The sequence below is a fragment of the Drosophila kikkawai genome, chromosome X (genome assembly GCF_030179895.1).
Source record: "Drosophila kikkawai strain 14028-0561.14 chromosome X, DkikHiC1v2, whole genome shotgun sequence".
Classification (NCBI taxonomy): domain Eukaryota; kingdom Metazoa; phylum Arthropoda; class Insecta; order Diptera; family Drosophilidae; genus Drosophila; species Drosophila kikkawai.
The window spans coordinates 23,180,794-23,201,648 of record NC_091733.1 but is presented as its reverse complement, the minus strand read 5'-3'; the positions used below and the strand labels follow the sequence as shown (position 1 = coordinate 23,201,648).

Here is a 20,855-nt window from a genome sequence, read left to right as displayed (position 1 = left end):
TTATGATGTATATTTTAGGTATTTTTGTAGTTTAATTTCATTTATTAAAGCCACAAAAATCAAGGAGATTAATTGTATAATTTTTTATTATTATTTATTATTATTTTTCAATAAAATTCTTAAGGAAAGAAGTCAGTAATATATAGTACTTTTTTAATAAGCAGATTTTGTAAACTCTTAAAAATAAAAATAACTTTTAGACAATATAAATTAATAATTATTTTTCAAAGTTTTCTAAGCCATATCCCCATCTTTAAATAATATTTAAATTAATAAAAACAATATAAACAATTGCTACACTAATAAATAAATAATTGTTTTATCTTATTTATACTTATAAATATTTTATTAATATATATTATAAATAAAAATATAAAAAAATATCTTTAAAAACTTGTATAAATATTATAGATAAAAAAATTAAACATTAATTTGATTTTCTATTTCTTTAGTAATTATTCTTTCTTAAAACTTATTGATTTTCCATATAGCCTTATCATATTCCCTTTCAAAATCTTATAACGCATATTGCCATATTCCAAAAGTACAGGGTATCCCGGGGGCAGTATCGATTTTAGTGGTCTTGTCAAGTGTGTCTGTCTGTGCCCACTTAAGCGTGCCCCGTTCGCACCTGGAGCCCCGTGAAAAGCCCTGGAAAAGCTGGCATTTTCCCCGCCTCACCCACACGTTTTTCAATTGACAAAAGCGAGATGGAACTAGCAATAGTGAAGGAGAGAGGGAGGGAGAGACCGTGACGAGGGTTACCCGAGGAGCTGCTTGCATCGGCGAGTTGCCATAATTGGTGCGAACTCTCCATTGTTCCAGCAATCAGTCAATCATTCAATCAATCAGTGACCTCGACCACAGGCAACACAGGAAGAATATAAAGTTTTTTTTTTAAATTATTTAATTATCAAAAATTCCATAAACTAAGTTTTCTGAGTTTTAAAGAATGTTTGTGATTTAGTTTGGATTTTTAAGGAAGATTTCTTTCAGTGCTTATAATATATATATAAAATATATATAATTTATAATTATCAATATTTTAAAAATTAATTCCAATAAGTTTACTTTTTTAGATTTTAAAATTTCTTTTAGAGAAATATTTCTCCAAGTAAAATATATTTTTAAAATATATAATAATCATAATAATAAAAAAATATATATAAAATATTATAGAAATATCTTAAGTAATTTTTAATTACTTTTTTAAAATTATACAACTTAAGTTTACTTTGTTTTTAGGGAAGCTTATGATTTTAAGATTGCTTAAAAAAAGATTTCTTCAAGTAAAATATATTTTAAAAATAGATAATAATATTTAAAATATTTTATAAGTAACATAAGTAATTTTTAATTATTTTTTTTTAATTACACAACTAAAGTTCTTTTCTTTTAAGATTTTTATGATTTTTAAATTGATTTTCAAGCAAACTTCTCCCAGTGCAGATACCAACTACAGGTGCAAAGGGCGTAGCAACAGGTGAAAGGTTTTGTCATTATTTTGATTATTGCAAAAGTTTACCTACACACCCCTCCCCCTTTTCCCCCGCGCAGTTTTTCCTTGAAAAAAGTTTGCTAATAAACTTTTTGCAAGGGACAACATATGAGAAGGAAAAGTGCAAATTGTGGCAGAATAAAGTTGAAATTAAAGACGACTTTCGAGTGCTGGAATTTTCACACACCATTCTTTATTTTCCTGCTCCTCCCTCCTGCGCCCCCCCCTGCTTTTCCCTCTCTGATTGCACATAAAAATGATGTAGAATTATTAAGTTTCTCTGGCGGCCATAAAGAACCAGGCGCTGCCTGGGAAAAACTTGCTCGAGGCCCTCGTCCTTTCGCCCATCTGGCGGAATAATAAATAGTAAATGGTGCTATTTTATATGGAATTTATGCGCAAGGAAATGGCAACAAAATCAAAAAAGGATGAGATCAGGCTCTATTGTGTGAGAAAAACTGAAAAGGAAATTATGTTTAACCGCAGAGAAGCCGAGGAGAAGGAAATATAATTACAAAAAAAGAAGGGAATAAATATGTGAAATAAATAATTAATTTAAGCAAATATTAAAGTAATAAAGAGAAATATTCTACAATTAAAATATGGCTATTAACTCATACCAAAAGTATTAAATTTATAACAATTTTACTTAAAAAAATATATATTAAATATTTTCTCAGATGAATTTCAATTTTAAAATCAAAAAATATTATTATTAATTGATTTTATATTTAAAATTCACCAGAAAATATATTTTTTAAGTAAAATTATCATAAAATTGAATATTATAATATATAGTATTTAATTTAAGTAATTTTCTTAAGTAAAATTATTATAAAATAAACACTTTTAGTATAAGTATTAAATTCATAAAAAAATTTCTTACAAAAATATTTAATAAATTGCTCCTCTGGTGACACCTCCTCTCTCCCACTTTTTTATATATTTTCCCCATTATTTTCTCCGGCAATTGCCCGTCACTTCCGGGACCTTTTCCACCCATTAAACAGGACCAATGAAATATGCAGGCCCCAGCATTGACCCTGGCCCAAGCAACTAGAAAGCCAGTAGTCCTGCCGCAATTTCCTTTGGAACTTGGCGCTTGGGATCGACTTTAAAGTGTCAAAACTGTGAGCAAACAAGACTCAGTCCAGGTTAAATAAAAACTAGGTGAGTGAATAATTAAGGTGAGATGAAAGAAAAACAAGAAGTATTTAAAAATTATTAAGTAGAAACTTGAAGTAAATATTTAAGGATTTTAGTTTGATTTTAGTTGAATTTTAAGAACTTTTTTAGGAGACTTTAAGGGAATCCCATACCAAAAAAGTAAAAGAAAAACAAGGACATTTAGTAGAAAAGTTAAAACAAATATTTAAGGATTTTATTTAAATTTTAAAGATTATTTTCATGGGACTTTCAAGAAGACCAAAATTGTTCTCAGCATAAAACCCAGAACCCAGTGAGGTGAGGACGAAGCCAAAGGACTTTTGCTGCCGTTTGACAGCCTCAAAAGTGTTTTGGACTGACTCCACAGCGACACTTGAGCAGAGCAGAGAGCCAGAGCCAGGACCTCAAGTGCTGCGATGCCACAAAACAAAAGGACAAGGCGCGAGAACAAAAACTCAAGTGGTTCCTCTCGATCCCTTGGCCCAGATTTTGCCCTAAAGCCCCCCTTAAGCCAAGCAGGATTCGGAGCAGTGTGTGATCCGCTCTAATTACAATCTGCCACAATCCAGGACAATTGAGAGAATTGAGAGAATTGCTCGCATTGCGTGTTGCTAGTCCAATTTTAAGACCCAGTCCAAGTCCATTCAATCCATTTGGAAACCATTGAATCTGGGAAAGATTCAGCCTAATCGCCAGTCGCGTGCTATGCGGTGTGAAATCTGGCCGAAGATTACAGCGGATCTGGGAGGATGGCATGCTCGAGGGAGAGAGAGACAGAGATGGGATGTGGTACATAGGGATCAAGTGGCCAGATTAGGGAATCCGCGAGAGGGGAGGGGGAGGCGTGGCCAAGTCCAAGGCAAATCCTATGCCAGGATTAGGACATCTTGCGGTTTTAATGCCACCCAGCCAGCCAGCCAGCAGATGTGGCATTTGGCCCGCATCCGCGCTTGGTTTCCCTGGCTCTTCCTAAGCCACATTTAAGCCATTTAGAGACGCTGATGAATTTATGGACCCGTCCTACATGGTGACACTGCCACAACCACAACCACAATCACAACCACAACCAGATATATCAAGAGGAGTTCTTCCACACAAAAACTCCTCTTCGATGGGCCTTTTTATGAAAATATGGAATTTGTATAATACAAAAAAATTTAATGAAAATTATTTGCCATCAAAAAAACACTTGAAAGAAATTATTAAAAAAAAATATATAATAAAAAAAATATTTAAAAAATATATTATAAACAAATATATATTTAAAAAAATATCATACATAAAAAATATATAATAAAAGAAATTATATAAAAATATATATTATAAAAAATTCTATTAATCAAATATAATATTATTAAAAAATATATCATAAAAATAAATGATAAAAAAAATATTATAAGAATAAAATAAAAAAAATCATAAAAAATATATTATAAAAAAATATATTCTATAATTTAAATTATAAGAATGTATTTACACATTCATGCGGATTTAAAATCTATTTTAAGGCCACCCAAAAGTATCTTACAAAATGTAGAAATATTTGTATATAGTTTTTAAGGGTTCTAAATTCTGTAGCATACTTTTGGGCATGTTTGTATAAGTTCTCAAAACTCCCCAGATTTTTATTTAACTTTCAAACCAATATTTTCCTTACAGAGTATCTAAAATTCAGCCATCATCCCAAATATTCCCCTTTTGTTTTTTATTTCCTCCTTTGTATGTATTGATTTTCCTCATATGTGTGTGTTTGGGGGGGAGGGAAGAGAAAACTAAGCTAGGTAGGTGGGGAAAAGCGGGAGAGTAGGGAATTCGATGCGTGGAAACTCTGATGGATAGTTCGCTTGATTGGAGCTGGCAGCAGGGTTGCCGTCGCCATCGAAATTGAAAACCAAGTAAAGCAAACAAAAAACATTTATCCCCCCTTTTCCACATTCATTCCTGTGCTTAGTCAAACTCAATTATGAAAAGCAAGGAAAACATGTATAGATATTTAAGTTTTTTGGGGATGTGATCAGCTTGATACCCCTTGAAAACTATTATATATATATTGTAAAAATACTTAAGTATTTTGTAAGGTTTCTAAAGAATTTATAATAACTAATTAATAATTATATAATTGTTTAATTAATTAAGGACATAGCTTAGCAATAGCATACCCATCGCTTACAGGGTATGATTCAGGAGAGAAGCTCTCCGAACAGCTGACAGGGGGCGAAGGTCAGATGATATCGGGTAGCAGGGGAGGGAGCCGAAGAGGGAAATGCCGGGGACAGCACACAAATTGTAAACAAAAGACTGTGAAAACATTCGCTCCTTTTGTGGGTGAGTGTGTCAAAATCACATTAGATGCTGTTAACTTTTGCCAGTGACTGTGACTGTGTGTCTGTGTCGCATTATTTTCCCTCTTTTTCCTCGATTTCATTTTTTTTTTTCTTTTTTGTTCAATTGGTTTGCTTGCCCGCAAATTGATTGATTGCTATTGATGCGTGATTTGTCCTTAACCCTGCACGCACACACCATGTCCATGTCCTTGCCCTTGCCCTTATCCTTATCCTTAGCCCAGTCCTGCCAACTCCCATATATGGCTTTCCTCTTCCGCGTTCCGCTCTGCCAAGATTTGTGGTCATCCAAAATGGGTTTTTTTGGGGGGGGGCCACTAAATTACAGAGGACCAAGTTATCGAGGGCCCCGGAGTGAGTGATTGAGTATATAAGTGATATTAACTTTGGCTTACACTTGACTCTTGTGTAAACTTTGTAATCTGCGCTCGAAATTGATTGATTTTGTGAGGGTCTTCAAAGGGCTTAAAGGATATGGCAATGGGGTAAAGATAAGACCATCGATAATTTTGATGTTTTTACAGTTAAAGTAGCGATGAAACTGCACTGATAACCAGAATGCAGTTAGAGATGAACACAAAATATATCGAAAAAAAATCCTTATTAAATTTATTAGGGATTTAAAAGAAGAAATTTAAAGCAGAAGTTGTAGAAAAGACAGAGAAGTTGAAAAATAAATTAAGTTATAATAGTGAAATTAGAAATTAGTTTAAAATATTAAAAATATGTATATTAGAGACCTTAGTTAATCGATAACAAATTAATCTCAAATTATAATTATTAAAGAAAGAAACATATATATCAATACAGATTATTTGTTGCATTATTATTTTTTTTTAATATTTAAAATTAATTTAAAACACACTACGATATATGTATGTACATATATCAGATATGGCAGATGATCGATAACTAATTAAAATTATATTTATATTTTAAGCCAGTCTAATTTATATTATAAAACGGTAAATTAAACATATATTATTTTTTTTGTATTATTTTTTCTTATTTATATTTATTTGTAATTAATTTTTAAATCCCTTTATAAATCCCTCGAAATATTTTTAAGGTTATTTCCCTTTTTTGTAAAACCTCAAAATCACCTAAATTCACGCCCTTTAAATTTGTTTAAAAGTTCACACAACAACTTGTTATCTTTGAACTTTGATTTTGAGTTATTTATCTTAATTTCGGCTGGCAAACTTTTCCAGTAAAAATCGCTTTGTCAGCTTTGGGAAAAGAGGGAGCTGTCGTTATTCCCAGTTTCTATTTTCGCCCAAGCAACCCGACATACATATATTTCGATAACATTCCCAGGGGTAACTCGGTGACACCTCCTTGCTCTCATTTCTCTTTCTATTTTTTTGTATCCTTTGGAATGTGCAGCGGGAAAAGGTTGATTTGCATATGGGGAATACACACAAGTAAGGAAAAACGGGTTAAGGGAGAGGTATTTTTTCCCAGATGCATTCTTTATGCCTTTCGAAAAAAAGGGTTAAATAAAAAGCAATTTTTATGCCATAGCCCATATTTTGTTGCCATTTCTTTATTTTTTGTTTTGTGTCATTTCGCTTTTCGTTTTTTTATGATATGCCGACATGTTGGCCAGGTCGTAAAAGGTTTTCCCAGGTAGAAATTGAATTGCGTGAGCCAGGGAAAACCAAAAACAGAAAGAGAGAAAAGCTCTGTTTAATTGAAAATATATTTATAAAAAAAGTGGTCTGTCTCAAATTGAATTTGGCAATGAACCTTGACACTGACTTTGCTAATAAAATATTTAAAAATTTATATGCCAGGCTTTAAAATGCGCAATTAAACTCGCATATATTATGGCCTTCTCCACTACAGATACAAAAGTATCTTGTATCTGCTGCAATAATAATTCGTTTTCCCTTTTTTTTTGGCACTTAACAAATGGCTGCAATTAAGTAGAATTTTCTGTTCGGTAGCTTTGTCTCTCTGGGGAATATCCTGGCCGCAAATATCTCTCCAAGTTCCCTGCCCCCCTTGCAGTTTCCAATTCCAACTGCAGCTGACAATGAAAATGCCCTCTGAACCTGAATGTGCCACCCTTTTGGTTAGGTTTTTTTATCGGAAATTTAAAAGCAACTGGGAGATGCTCTGACTCAAAAGGGAAAATCAAAAATAAAGAGAATAAATATTAGGAATAAATTAAGCTTAAAGAGTACAAAGGAAGCTAGATAATTTATAGATTTACAAAGAATATTTCGAATAATTCGAATATTTAGAATATTTACAAGATTTTTTGAATATTTAGAATATTTATAATTATTTATAGATTATTTTTATTTTTAAAATTTTAAGAAATTATCAACATATATGGAATATATCCCCTTAGAGTATCTTCCTTATCGGCTTTAACCCTTTCCTTGCCATTTGACTATTGCCAGGAATTTTGCAATGAATTTTCAGTTCAGTTTTTCGTTGCCCCGCCACTGCCTTTTGGTTTTTTCGGTGGGAATGAAAAGCGGAAAAATTCCCCAACACTTGGTTGGGATGCCGCAGGACCACCCAAATCCTCCCCTTCATGACAGCGGCCTTCGGTTTTGTATTTTCCAGGGAAAAACAGGAAAACATGAGAAGGAATTCCGTGTTTCGATTTCAATACAATTAGAGGGAAAGGAGAAAAGAGATACAGAGAGGTGGAAAGAGAGAGAGAGAGAGAGAGAAAGTGGGAAAATGCATCGAAAGTTGGCTTTGCGGAAATTCAAACCTAATTAAAGGGGAAATTCAAGGACCCATCAGTATGTCAGGGAGAAAAACGTTAATAAAATTGTGTTTTCTGTAAATTAAAATTAAAATTCATTTATTTTTATTAAAATAGGTATACTTTTATTTTGATATTTAAAACAGGTACAAATAAGTGCTTTTTGGGTTTAGAAAATTCTCGAAAGGTTCTTTTTTGAGGTAATTTGTTGTTTAATTTCGAAATGAAAACAGGTAAAACTCATAGAACAATATGTTCTTTGCATATAATTTTTACATAATTTTCTTTCAGTGCAACCTCACGGCATGCTGCACCTCCGCCTGGTAATTGAGATCAATTATTTTTCACTATGCAATACATATGTCTAGTTTTAATGAAGGCAAAGCCGCTTATATCCCCCCATTCAAGCCATAACTTATACACTCACAGAAACACACACACACAGGGGGAGGGTGGAGGATGTAAGGATACCAATAATGAAGGCACTGCTGACATGCAAAGGCTGATTGACACACAAAGCGAGCATTCTGCCAGGATGCTTAACCATAGACCTCATGGCCCCACTATAACGCCATCGCCATGCAATAATCCTCTCCAGCAGAGGACCAGTTTTTCAGCAAAATACAGAGAGAGAAAAATATTCAAATTAAATTAAAAAATATATATATTCTTCCAAGTAATCTTTCACTAAAAAAATCAAGGGTTTGTCTTAGTTTTATAGTTTAAGTTGTTTAATCAAAAGAAATTCCATTAATTTATGTCACGTTCTTATACCTAGTTTTCTCCCAGTGTACTTTGTAGTTCGTTTAGGGCCTTTGCTGCAATTCATTAAGAATTTCCTCCCCCCAACAGACTTAAGTGGCGCCTCCCGGGCTACATCCTTTGGACGCTCTCCTGACTCCCCCTCCTCTCGCTCTCCTCTTGGCAGGCAAGTATGTCCCAGAGAATGTTAGATATCCTGGCCAGCAGCAGCAGCAGCAGCAGGCGACAGCAAATGATGGGCCATTAAATCGCCGCTGCCTGCTACTGATCCCCTGAGGTCCTTTTGCACGTGCAAGGATTGCGGGGCAATAAACAAAATCGCGACTCTAGCAAAACCCCGAAACCCAAAAACCAAAGCCGTGACCAAATGTTGGCTCATAAAACTATGCAAAACAAGGGGATTATGGTCAAAAGGGGCTGGGGTTAGGTATACATATATATATATTTTTTATGAAGGTCAGCAAAGGGTAGCGAATAAGACCGCTGATCCCGAAACCAAACCCTATAAGGACAGCTACCTGGGTGGAGCCAGTATATATGCCAGCCGCTTGGTGGCAATCAGCATCAGTTGGCCAAAGGCAGTGACAGCGACAAGAACGCACAAGAACGAACGATAAATAATCCAAGAAAATTAAGAGTAATTTGAATTTCACTTGAAATAAATTCAAAACTTTAAAAGAAATTACAAAAAAAAATGGGCTCAAATCATTCAGCGGAGAAGGTAAAGTCCGGCGAGGACACCACAACTCCTGCCCCACCTGGCATTTGCTGTCCTTTACCCAGCTTTCTGGCCAAAATCCAGCGGATGCTTCTCCGCAAGCTGAACATCTCGGCCAGGAAACAGAAGCGCCTGAGACGACTCAACCATTCGCAGTCCCGCCATCTTCTAAGGCCCATGCCTCGCTGCTCCTCCTTTGGCTCCTGCGGCAACCTGCTGACCCCCAGCATTACCAAGAGATCGGGAGCTGACAAGCAGTATGCCCAGTGGAAGTGTAGCTTCGAGCATTTGGCTGCCAAACAGCAGGCGGGCAAGCAACGGTTACATGATATCAGCGAGGCCTTTGCTGGCCAGACCACGCCCAGGGGATTCCCCTCGCACACGGACACCAAGCGATGCGGGCAGCCCACGCTGACGGTGGAGGATCAACTGGCTCTGCCAGGCATGAAGGTACGCCGCCGCCTGAGCTTGAGGAGCAGCAGCAGCAACAGTCACACCCTCGGGCGGCGTCCCTCCGCCCGCCAGAAGGCGGCCCAAGCTCGAATGGAGGCACAGTTCCAGCGGGATTTGTGCGATTTGGAGGAGTACTACGGTGGCTTTCACTTTGCCCAGCACAGCGAGCGATTAGCTAGGTTTTAATTATTATTATAAATATTTTTTAAGATTTGTTTTAATTTTTTTCAAAGATTTTAAAGAATTTGTTTAAAGATTTGTTTAGGATTTTTAACAATAAGATTTAGGCAAGCCAACATTGTGATAGTTTGTAATCCACTCAAGACCTGAATTAAATTCGGAATAAATATTTAAAATTTAAACAAGAAGTAGTATTATTTTTTAAGATTTTAAGGAGTTTTTTACGATTTTTTAAAAGATTTTAAAGATTTTTTAGGGTTTTTCATAATAAGACCTGAATTAAATTCGTAATAAATATATAAATTTTAAACAAGAAATACTTTAGTTTTTTTTCTAGTAAATCTTAATAGAATCTAGTTTTAAAAACTTAAATATTTTAACACAAAATTTAATCCAATAATATTTCTGCAGATTTTTTCTTGCTGCCAAGAGCCTTTATTTTCAGCTCATTAAATTATTGAACGAAATTATAATGCAGACACTCTTGATCTGATTCAAAATCGGGGGCATGGTCACTGGGGGGGTAGCCAGGGGAGGCGTGGCAATTAATCAGTTGCCAAACTAACACACATAACAAATGCAAAAAAAAACAAAAAGAAAAACAAGCAAAACAGACAAAAGCCAGACGAGAATGAAAATGTAAATGAAAATGAAAATGAAAATGAAAAATTCGCAAGTACTGGGTGAGAGAGGAGGGGAAAAGCAAGAAAAATGTGTTGGTGCCAAGGGAAAGCTCTTCGAGGCCTGGGCCGATTTTTCATGCTATTTTGCTAAGCACTGAAAAATATATAGTGGCAAAATATAAGAGATCAATGCTATTTGTGACTTTAAAAATAAAAATCGTAAATATGTAATTTAAATTAATTTTTAATTAAATTAGTATAAATATATACATAATATATTTTAAGAATTTATATTTATGAATTAAATATATACAAAATATATTCAATATTTTGTGTCATTTCAAAGTAAGAAAATTCTTTAATTTAACAACAGAATCTTTCATTAATATCAAAAACTATTTTTTTAAGGGTACAATTAATACTTAAAATATTAAATTCTTCCAGGAAAAATAGCAGAACACCTTTAGGTTTCTGCTTAAAAATTAAGTAAAATTTTGGAACATTGAAAATTTATTAAATTTAATGAATAAATATATTTCAACTCTTAAGATACCTATACTATGAATTGTAAATTATATTTTAAGCTGCTTAAATAACTAATATATATATGTAATTTCAATTTGATAAAATCTATACATTATATACCTTAATTGCTTAATAAAAAATTTAAAGTAAGAATATATTTATAATTCCGTTGAACTCTGAACCTCTGAACCCATTTGTGGTGCTTAATGCTTGGCCACAATTAGCCACCAATTGATTGGGGGAAGGCCAACACATTGGGACCTACATGTACATATATGGCATGTGGCTCAGGCAGAATCGATACCTATATCCATATCGAAACCAAAATCGAAAACCAAAACCTAAAACCAAAACTGAGAGACCCAGACCAGCAGTTAACGTCACGTGCAAAGGCAGAACCAAATCAACAAATGAAAACTAATAGGCAATTATAGGCAAATGTCGCACACACAAAGGGAGGGTGGTGGGGTGTGGCAGACTGAGACAAGGTCGCGGTCACAAGTCGCCAGCGAAAATGGAATGAGAAATGTCAAGCCCCCCAAAAAGGCAGGCCCCTTTAAGAGCAAAGCTTAAAATGGCAAAACGTTGGAAAAACATTAGCATACAATTAATAAATAATATATTTAAGCTTTTTTTATGTTTAATAATAATTAAGGTAAAATTTAAATAAAAAAAATCCCCCTTAAAGTTCACCTTCAGCTTTCATATCCCCGCAAAAAATCTCAGAAGCAACTCCAACTAATGATTATATTGTCTCACCAATTTGTAAGCTTTTCCTATCCATTTTCCCCTCATTTCAAAGGACAGGGAAATTTTCACGGCTTTTTTTCCTAGGAAATTTGATTTTACGCTATTTATTTAAATTTATTTATACTTTATCTGCAATTTGGATGACGACGTCGACGACGAGCAATCTCCGCATCATCCGCGCCTCATCCTGTCGAATGGAATGGCTTTACTTCCCTCCAAGAGGGCGGAATCTCTGCATACATTTTCTGAATCCAGTCCCTCTGCCCTTTGGCCTCCCTCCACCCACTTCCCCCTCACGTTTCGCCTTCCGTTGACGTTGACGCTGATTGTGTGCAAATGATAGCAATATGGCAACAATCTTTATATCACATCCTCTCCCATTCCCATTCCCTCCCATCTCAGCCCAGTCAAGGCCCACTTTTCCGGCCAGAGTTGTCGCTGCGCTTGCTTGTTACTGTTATCATTATCATGCTTGGCTGATGACGATGACAATCATGACGATGACGATGACGATGACGATGGCTCCTTGAGCTCCCCCAGCTCCCAGCTACTACTTTCCACCTTCCCCAGCTGAAAGGGTATACACCATGAGTTATCAAAATGACTCGGTTAGTTGCCTAATTGAGAGCAGGAGGTTTGAGTGTTACAAATATAAAGAAACAAAAAAAATAAGAGCTTCAGATGCGCCTTGCCTTTAGGTTAGCACTCCGTAGATGCAAGAACTAGTTGGGAATTATAGTCTCAAGCGAGTGGAAACACTCTCGGTAAATGCTGATCTTCTGTCTAAAATGATTCTTTCCTTTGAAAGCCTTAATTTTGAGGACCCTGTCTGAATGCCACGCCTATAGGGTGACATTTCATTTCATTTGCATATATGTGTACACATACACATGCTCTGTGTGTGTGTGCGTGGGTGTTCGTGTGTGTGTGCGTTGGCGACAAGTTCATCGTGTTATAAATTATTACATGCTCGGCGGAGACAAAACGAATTTCATTTGATGTGCGGATGCTGCTGGTGATAATGATAAGGATAATAATGATGATGATGTTGCGGCGTCATCAGTGTCCTGTTCCTGTTTGCATGTGCTGTTTGTTACATTTTTTGTCTGAGCAAAGCATTTAATTAAATTTTAATCGCACAGTAAACACTACTAAATCAAGGCTGGAAATCCCCCAAAGGATTTGCTGTGTGACGGAAGAGGCTTTCCTGCTGGATCCTCTAAGCAGGACTAAGCCCGAAACAATGTCCCTGCTGCTTGTCCTTCAGGCCCACGCGGCGTATACGCAATTAGTGGACTTTAATTTATGTCGCCGAAAAAAAAAAGACAAAGGGATAAAAAGCCTTTGCTTATAAACAAAAACAAAATGAAGAAAACGAAAAAAAATAAATAAAAATAAATTAGGAGCAGCGCAAGGACCCAGCATCATCGACGAGGGGCTTTGGTCTAAGCCAGGACGCGTAAGTGGCAATTAAAAAGCCAGCAAGAGACGCTGCCACAGGAAAAGCCAGCCGAACAAAAAGCTGGAAGAAAACTCTATGAACAAAAAAAATGAAGTTCGCGGGTGACTTTCCCCTCTGTTTTTCTTGGCTTTTTTCTTGCTCCTTCTTGCCCACTTTTCCAGCGCTTTTCCGCCCATCAATTTGCGGCCTGATTTATGCCCGCTTCACTTTCACTTAATTTCCCGTCCATTTCCGCTTCAGTATCACTTGATTTTTTTCACATTTTTTCCCTATATATTATGTATATAATATATATATATTTATTCCATTAAGTGGCTCCTCTGGTTTGTGGTTTTTTTTTCAATTATTTACTGACATTTTGCTGTTATTTTCAGGTTTGCAATTTAATAGAAATTAGCAATTAATCATTTTGTAATTTATTTTAATACTCTTTTTCAAGTATTGTTTACTTTTTTTTTACTTTTAAATTTTAATTAACTTTTGACAACACTTAAATTATACATTATTTAATTTTTAATAATTACTTTTCAATAAAATAATTCAAATATATAAAAAAAAAACCTTTTTTTATCACATTAAATTTTGTATTTAATTCTAAAATAAATATATAATTTAACAAGAATAAAATTAAATTAAATTAATTAACATATATAAATGAAACTTTTTTTAGCAAGTTAAATTTAACATTAAAATCTAAGCAAAATATATAATTTAAAAATAATTAAAATAATTAAATGAAACTGTTTTTTTTTTATCAAGTTTAGTTTAATATAATATTCTAAAATAAATATATAATTTATGAATAATGAAATTAAACTAAAATAATTCTTAATGTTAATATTAATATTAGTATTAAATTCTAAAATAAATATAGAATTCAGCAAACACTGTCTGCTGTAATTGAATACCCAACTTTTGATTATTATTTTGCCTGAAAAAATTTCCTTAGTCTTCAGGCGTTTATCCTGGCCTTCGTTTGCCTCACTTTTCCACATTTCCTCACTTTTCCACACTTTTTCCATTGGCTTTATTTAAGTTTTAATTGAGCGTTCATTTGGTCTCGAATTCAGCTCGATTTCGTTACATTTTCCGGCTCAAGTTCAAGTTCAAGTTTTTTTTTCATTTTAAAGGGGGTTCCTCTTATATTTTATTATATATATACATATATTTTACCTTGCTGAAATGTATATATATATATTTATTTTTCGTTCCCGGCGTCTGTTTGCCTTTCATATTTACTTTCACTTTGCACTTGTTAAGGTTCAAGTTTTCTGTGGCTTGTTTACCTTGGCAAAAAGTATGCCCCCTAAAAATATTAAAGTTAATATGGGAACATATATAGGTATATATATGATACATACATACATATATACATTCAAGAGTCTTGAAACTTTTTGTTCTTTTGAGACCAGAATCTCCACTACTATTTCCGAGTAAATGCACAACAATAAGCGCGCCTCATTCATCTCTATATAGTCGCCCCACTAAAAACAAAGGAGTTCAACCTAAGGACGAGGCCAAGAAGTGGGTGGGGGAAAGGGAAGATGAGAAAGAAGGAGAGCAAGAATAAGGAGAAGAAGAAAAGCCAAGAAAAGCAAAGCAGCAAGGAGAATTTCTGTAGCATACTTAGCAGCGCGCTTCAACGGGCAAAGTGGCATTGAGATTGAAACAACAGCAAGAGCAGTCCAAATACACAGGAAGAAAAATTCTAAAAACTAATTAGGATAATTTCAGAAATGAAAAGAATTTTTAGAGATATAAATTTAAGAATATAATATATAAAAACTATATAAAAAAACATATAAAAGACATAAAATATATATAAAAATTATATAGAAAATCCCTATAACTTTACAATCTTTTCCCCAGTGTCCTCTCAGGGAAAAAATGCCTGCAGCGTATCTTGAAGGGACCGAGCTGGGGTTGGGTGTCATGGATTGGCCATTTGGAGGGCAAGAATGTAAATGACGCCATAATTGCACACATCAAATCAAGCAGCAACCAAGGCCAAGGCAAAAAAAAAGGGGAGCCCAAGGAGGAAACACCCAAAACAGCATAAAACCCAAAAGGAAAAAAAGAAACAATTGTGGAAAAGCGGAAAAAGCGGAAACAATTTCAATGGATGCGTGCAACAAGGCATTGCAAATCGTCCTCGCGTTTCTTTTCTTTTTCATTGTTTTTTGATTTTATTTTCCCTTCTTCCATTTTTTTGCGATTTTGGTCATCATTTTTGGACCAGCAGCCACATTCCGCTCTTGTTTTGATTGTTTGCCCAAAGGATATTAAGTCAATTGCAAGGGAGACCCACCTCCATCTACAGCTCACTGGGTCAGCCTCCCCTTTATTCTCCTCCTGATATGCATATTTAATTTTATGATTTTGGGACGAGAAAGGAAAAGCGGGAAAACCTGGCTGAAAGGGTAAAGGCTTGAAAGGACACAGACACAGTCACAGCTCCAAAAAAAGGACCAACTAAAGTTTCAACAATCAGAGGCAGGAGAGGCTTCCCTTAAAAGTAGCCAATTATTGTGATTACCCCAGTGACAGATCCAAATACTATATGATTGATACCACCACACACTCACACACACAACCTTTGAGCCAAAAGTTTGAGCCACAAAAAGTTTATCAAACGGTCTTTGGGGCCAACAGCCAACAGCTAACTTTTAAGTTTAAAGTTTTCAAGGCTGCAGGTAAATCATAAAGGAAGGGGGGAATTTTCTTTTAGAGAGAAAATTTAATTTAATTTATACACTGAAAATATAAGAAAAACCTTGCTTAAATTAGAGGTGAATTTTTCTTACGTTTAGAAAGATTTTTTTTAGTTGTAGGATCGAAATTTAAGCGATATTTTTATTTTTATTTTATTTTATTTGAATTTATTTTATTTTATGTTTTTAATTTTATTTCTTAGTTTTAATTTTATTTTATTTCTTATTTTTAATTTAATTTCATTTAATTTAAGAAAAAAGTATGTCACATATTTAATAGCACAAACATATACATACACTTCATTCAAGGGATGTTAGAACAAGTTGGGAATTATAAGTATGTTCAAAAATAATCAAAATAATAATAATAACGAATACTAAATTATATTTATGATTTTGGGCTGCCTTGGCAATTTTTCTTGAATATAGAAAAAATATTTTTATCAGTGTAGAAATTAGAAAAAAAAACCTAAAAAATATGAAAATATTAATAAAAACACTTCTTTTTCTCCCAAAGTTAGGGGTTTAATTTATAATAACCAATATTTTCTAATCTAAAATCAATAAAAATCAAATTTAAAAATTATATTATATAAATTTAAAATCTGTAAACTTAAAGCCGTATTTTCTAAACTTAAACGAATCTGTTAAACCATTTCCTGAGGCTTCATTTGGATTTAAAGTAAATTAAATCGTAGACAGAGGCATTCTTAAAAATAAAAACTTAACTGGGGAAAAATTCCACAAAAAAAAGAAAGGGAAGGGAAAATGTGGACTTGGACTCAAACTTGGACTTGATTTTGTGGATGGAGTGTGGACATGGGCCTGGGCTTTAGCCTTTTAGTTTGGTTTTTGACCTTTACTGGGCCCCCCCAAACCCCTCTTTTGGCCTCAACCGTTGACTGCGGTCTCGGTGTCGGATTCGGTTTCCTTTGTCTGGCTCCGAGCTCTGGTTTGTTTTGGTTTTGCTTTCGGCCAGGACTACTAACCCTCTCTCCCCCCTCTCCACACCCCCCTCTTTAGGCCAATTGTTTATTGTTTGGTCGCTTATCTGCCGCTGCCGCCAAATTGATTTGGAAGCATGTAAATAAAACGAAAGGCCGCCGCCGCCGCCGGCACCCACTCTGCTGTGTTTCTCATAATTACGGGGCCAAAACTTTCAAGTTTGGCCCCTGTAATTTGTTTGCCTGGGAAAATATATATGCAAATTAGAGGGCAGCAGGCTTAACAGATGTAGGGGACCAGCATATTTCGCATGTTTACCTTTCAACTTGATATGCATAACTCAAATAAACAGCCGCCCACTCTCACCAGCCTCAAACTCATTTTGGTTTTGTCTAAATGGAAATGGATGGGGCCAGAGGGGGGCTGCGGCACACAGTGAGGGGCGGCAGTTAACGGTCAGCTGATTGATGCAAATATTTGTTTCGCCTTTCAGTGATTTTACGATTATCTTACGGGGAAATGCCGTTGGTTTCTCTGCTTTCTATCAAAACATATTAATTGCCATTATATGTACATTTATTTAAGGCTGGCAATGTGTTTGGGGTTTTAATTTACTGCATTTCGAGGGTTTATTAATTGTGGGGGATTTGTTTTTTTTTTAAGATTTAAGGAGGCATAATTATTGTGTATAATTTTAAGGGATTTAAAAATCAAAAAAATATATAAAATATTTATAAAAATATGTAATAAATAATATTATAAATAATATCTATAATCAATTTATATATATAATAATCAATAATATATTTATAATGATATATATTTAATTCTAAGTAATTTAAAAATTAATATAAATTTAATTTTAATTTCAATTTATTACAAGATTTTTTTTATATTATAAAATATTGTTTAATGTTGATTTTTAAATGGGGAAAGCCATTCATATTTTGATAGCTAAATAATAAAAATAGCTTGACAACCCTGACAGCTGTTTGTCTGGCAACTCTGTGTGATTTGCAGAAATCTGTGCAACCCTGCTTACATTTATTTATAAAAATACAATTTCCAGGAAATTTTAGGAAAATTTTAAAATCTTATAAACTTTAAATACTCATCTTAAAAAATTCTTAAAATTTTAAACACCTTTCATAATCATAAAATCATAAAAAAACAATACACCCATAAATCAAATAAACCCACATTTGTGTAGAAATTCCCCCTTGGTAACTTGTCTTCTGCTCTAAATTCATGTTAATTAACCTTGTTATTTAATTAATTGTATTCATTAGCATTCATCACATTCCCCTGGCCATGATTTATCGAATATTCAATCAGCACACACACTCACAATTCAAATTCAAATTTAAATTTGATTATACATACATTGTACATAATTTCTATGTACACATGTGTGATAATTAACCGCCTTAGGGGGGTGCTGGCTACTTTTTACACTCACTGTGTACGATTATATATTGGCAGGCAGCAGGAAGAGTTTTTCAATTTTCCTAACATTTCAATGCGTCGGGAGGGCAAATAATAAACATTTTGCCAGCCAGAAAATCGAGAAAATATTGTAGGGGCAATTTTAATTATAAATCAAATCAGCACCAGCAGCAATAACAACAACAGCTGTTGTTCTTCTTGGCCAATTCTGTGAAGCATCAGGCAGGAAAAACCTAAAATGTGAAATGCAAAATGGAAAATTTGCTCCCCCAAAATTCATCTCTTGAAAAGAAACTGCTGCCATGTATCTGCATCTGCAACATTTGCATCTGAAGCTGACTCTGGATTTGTATTTCAGCATCTGCCTCTCGTGTTGGTTCAGTTGCCACACTCCCTTCCCCTTCCCCTTCCCCCCTATATAACCATATATGTACATATGTCTGCCCCCTTTCTGTATGCATTTTGTGGGTTTTTCATTTTGATAAATGCACAAACACAAGTTTTTCCCGTGTGAAACTCAGTGTGGATTTCCCCCCACGTTTTTTTCTCGTTGTGGAAAATGTAAAGTCTTTTTTTTTTTTGAAATAACAGAGCTTAGGTGCTGAGGCTGAAGGGATTGACTGGTGGAAATCACTGGCAGAGGAGCTTACTCTTTGGACTCAACATGGAAATTATATAATTTGGTCCGAAAAAAGTATTTACTTTAAAACATAAATTAAAAAAAAAATTTTTATAATGAAAATATAAGAATATCAAAAGTATTTACTCCTAGAAATTAACATTTAATTATAATTATATTTTATTTAAAATATATTTGCTGAAAAACATCTGGCATTTAAAAGCCTATCGAAAATATCGTTAGCTTTGATATATCGAATTTTTAAGTATCGAAAAATATTCCCTTTCATGTTAAATTATCGATAATATAAGTATTGTCTCTATTTCCTAAAAAAAAAGGTGCGCTCATTGTCGTTATACTGGCATGACACTGCCGCATTAATTAGAGACTTCATTAAAGATTTGACAGCGCTATAGAGTTTTACACAAGTGCGAGCAAGACGACTATATGGCGCTCTAATGCATTAGAATAATGCATTAGCTACTTCATTGGCGCGATAATCGATAGATCTACATATTATATACTAGATACTCGATAACAAAATACGGGTTTAATGAAGAAAATTGTAATTGAAAAATGTATTAGCCAGTTCATTGACAGTATGGTCTCACAATGAGAATTTTATTATACCCTTGCAGGGTATTATAATTTCAGTCAGAAGTTTGCAACGCAGTGAAGGAGACGTTTCCGACCCTATAAAGTATATATATTCTTGATCAGCATCAACAGCCGAGTCGATCTAGCCATGTCCGTCTGTCCGTCTGTCTGTCTGTCCGTCTGTCCGTCTGTCTGTCTGTCCGTCTGTCCGTCTGTCTGTCTGTCTGTTTCTACGCAAACTAGTCCCTCAGTTTTAAAGCTATCTGAATGAAACTTTGCATATAGTCTTCTATATGCTCTCACTGCTATATATGTCGGAACGGGCCGGATCGGACGACTATATCGTATAGCTGCCATACAAATGTTCGATATATTTTTCGAAAAAAAATTATAACTTTGCTGTTTTTCAATATTTTTACACCATTTTTTAGATGTGGCCATTATATATTATTTCTGAATTTTGGTAAAAATTTTATGAAAATCGGACGACTATATGATATAGCTGCCATAGGAACGATCGGGAAATTAATAGGGAAAAAATTATTGCTTCGTTGTTTTTCAACGTATGTTTATCTACTCTGAGATATAAGCTTTTTTTATTATTCTAGAATTTTGGTATAAATTTTATAAAAATCGGACAACTATATCTTATAGCTGCCATAGAAGCGATCGGTAAATGTATAAAATATGTAAAGCTGGGAATGTAAAACTATAACTGTCAAACTGTAAACATAATAAGTATAGGTAAAATGTAATGAAACACTGTTTTGTGAGTCTTTTCAGCATTTAAATCTATAATATAAACATCGAAACCAATCTGCAAGGGTATACAAACTTCGGCGTGCCGAAGTTAGCTTCCTTTCTTGTTTTTATATCATTTCGCTTGTTTTTTGAACTGAAAATATATTAGAAAATTGGCAAAAATAATATGTTTTGCGGTAGCAAGGTTCTTGCGCTGTAAAATTAATTAAAATTATTTTTTTTGTAATAATTTTAAAAAATTTAAGCATTATAGGTTAAAAACACAAATTTAAAGGATTCTGCATTTATTTATGCAAGAATACTTCGACGAGGAATTCAGAAATTCATAGTAATACGTCGCGAATGGCGGCCGTTTTTTTTGTTTACCTTTTACGGTCGGTGTGACCGTAGTCGTATTACCAAAATAATCCAAGCAAAATCCAACCAAAATCCAACCAAAATGACAATATAGTTGACTCTTTCAAGGTTCTAATGAAGTAGCTAATTAATGAAAACTGCATTACAGTATCATACGGGCATTATCAAATTTTATTAGTTATCAAATTTTTAAATATCGAAAAAAAGTCT

The 20,855-nt window shown here is 34.1% G+C and overlaps 2 protein-coding genes across 2 annotated transcripts in view; one reads left to right on the top strand and one right to left on the bottom strand.

Moving 5' to 3' along the window:
- LOC108074952 (uncharacterized) overlaps positions 1-20,855 on the bottom strand; it is a 46,831-nt gene that overhangs the window by 15,419 nt on the left and 10,557 nt on the right. The window lies entirely within an intron of this gene.
- Positions 9,168-9,854, top strand: nullo. The gene has a single exon (XM_017167186.2). It carries the CDS (start codon positions 9,192-9,194, stop codon positions 9,852-9,854), a length of 663 nt encoding a protein of 220 aa, XP_017022675.1. The 5' UTR covers positions 9,168-9,191.

What these genes read in the sequence shown, in the direction of transcription:
- nullo (XM_017167186.2), top strand. Translation starts at nt 9,192, where the DNA reads ATGGGCTCAAATCATTCAGCGGAGAAGGTAAAGTCCGGCGAGGACACC.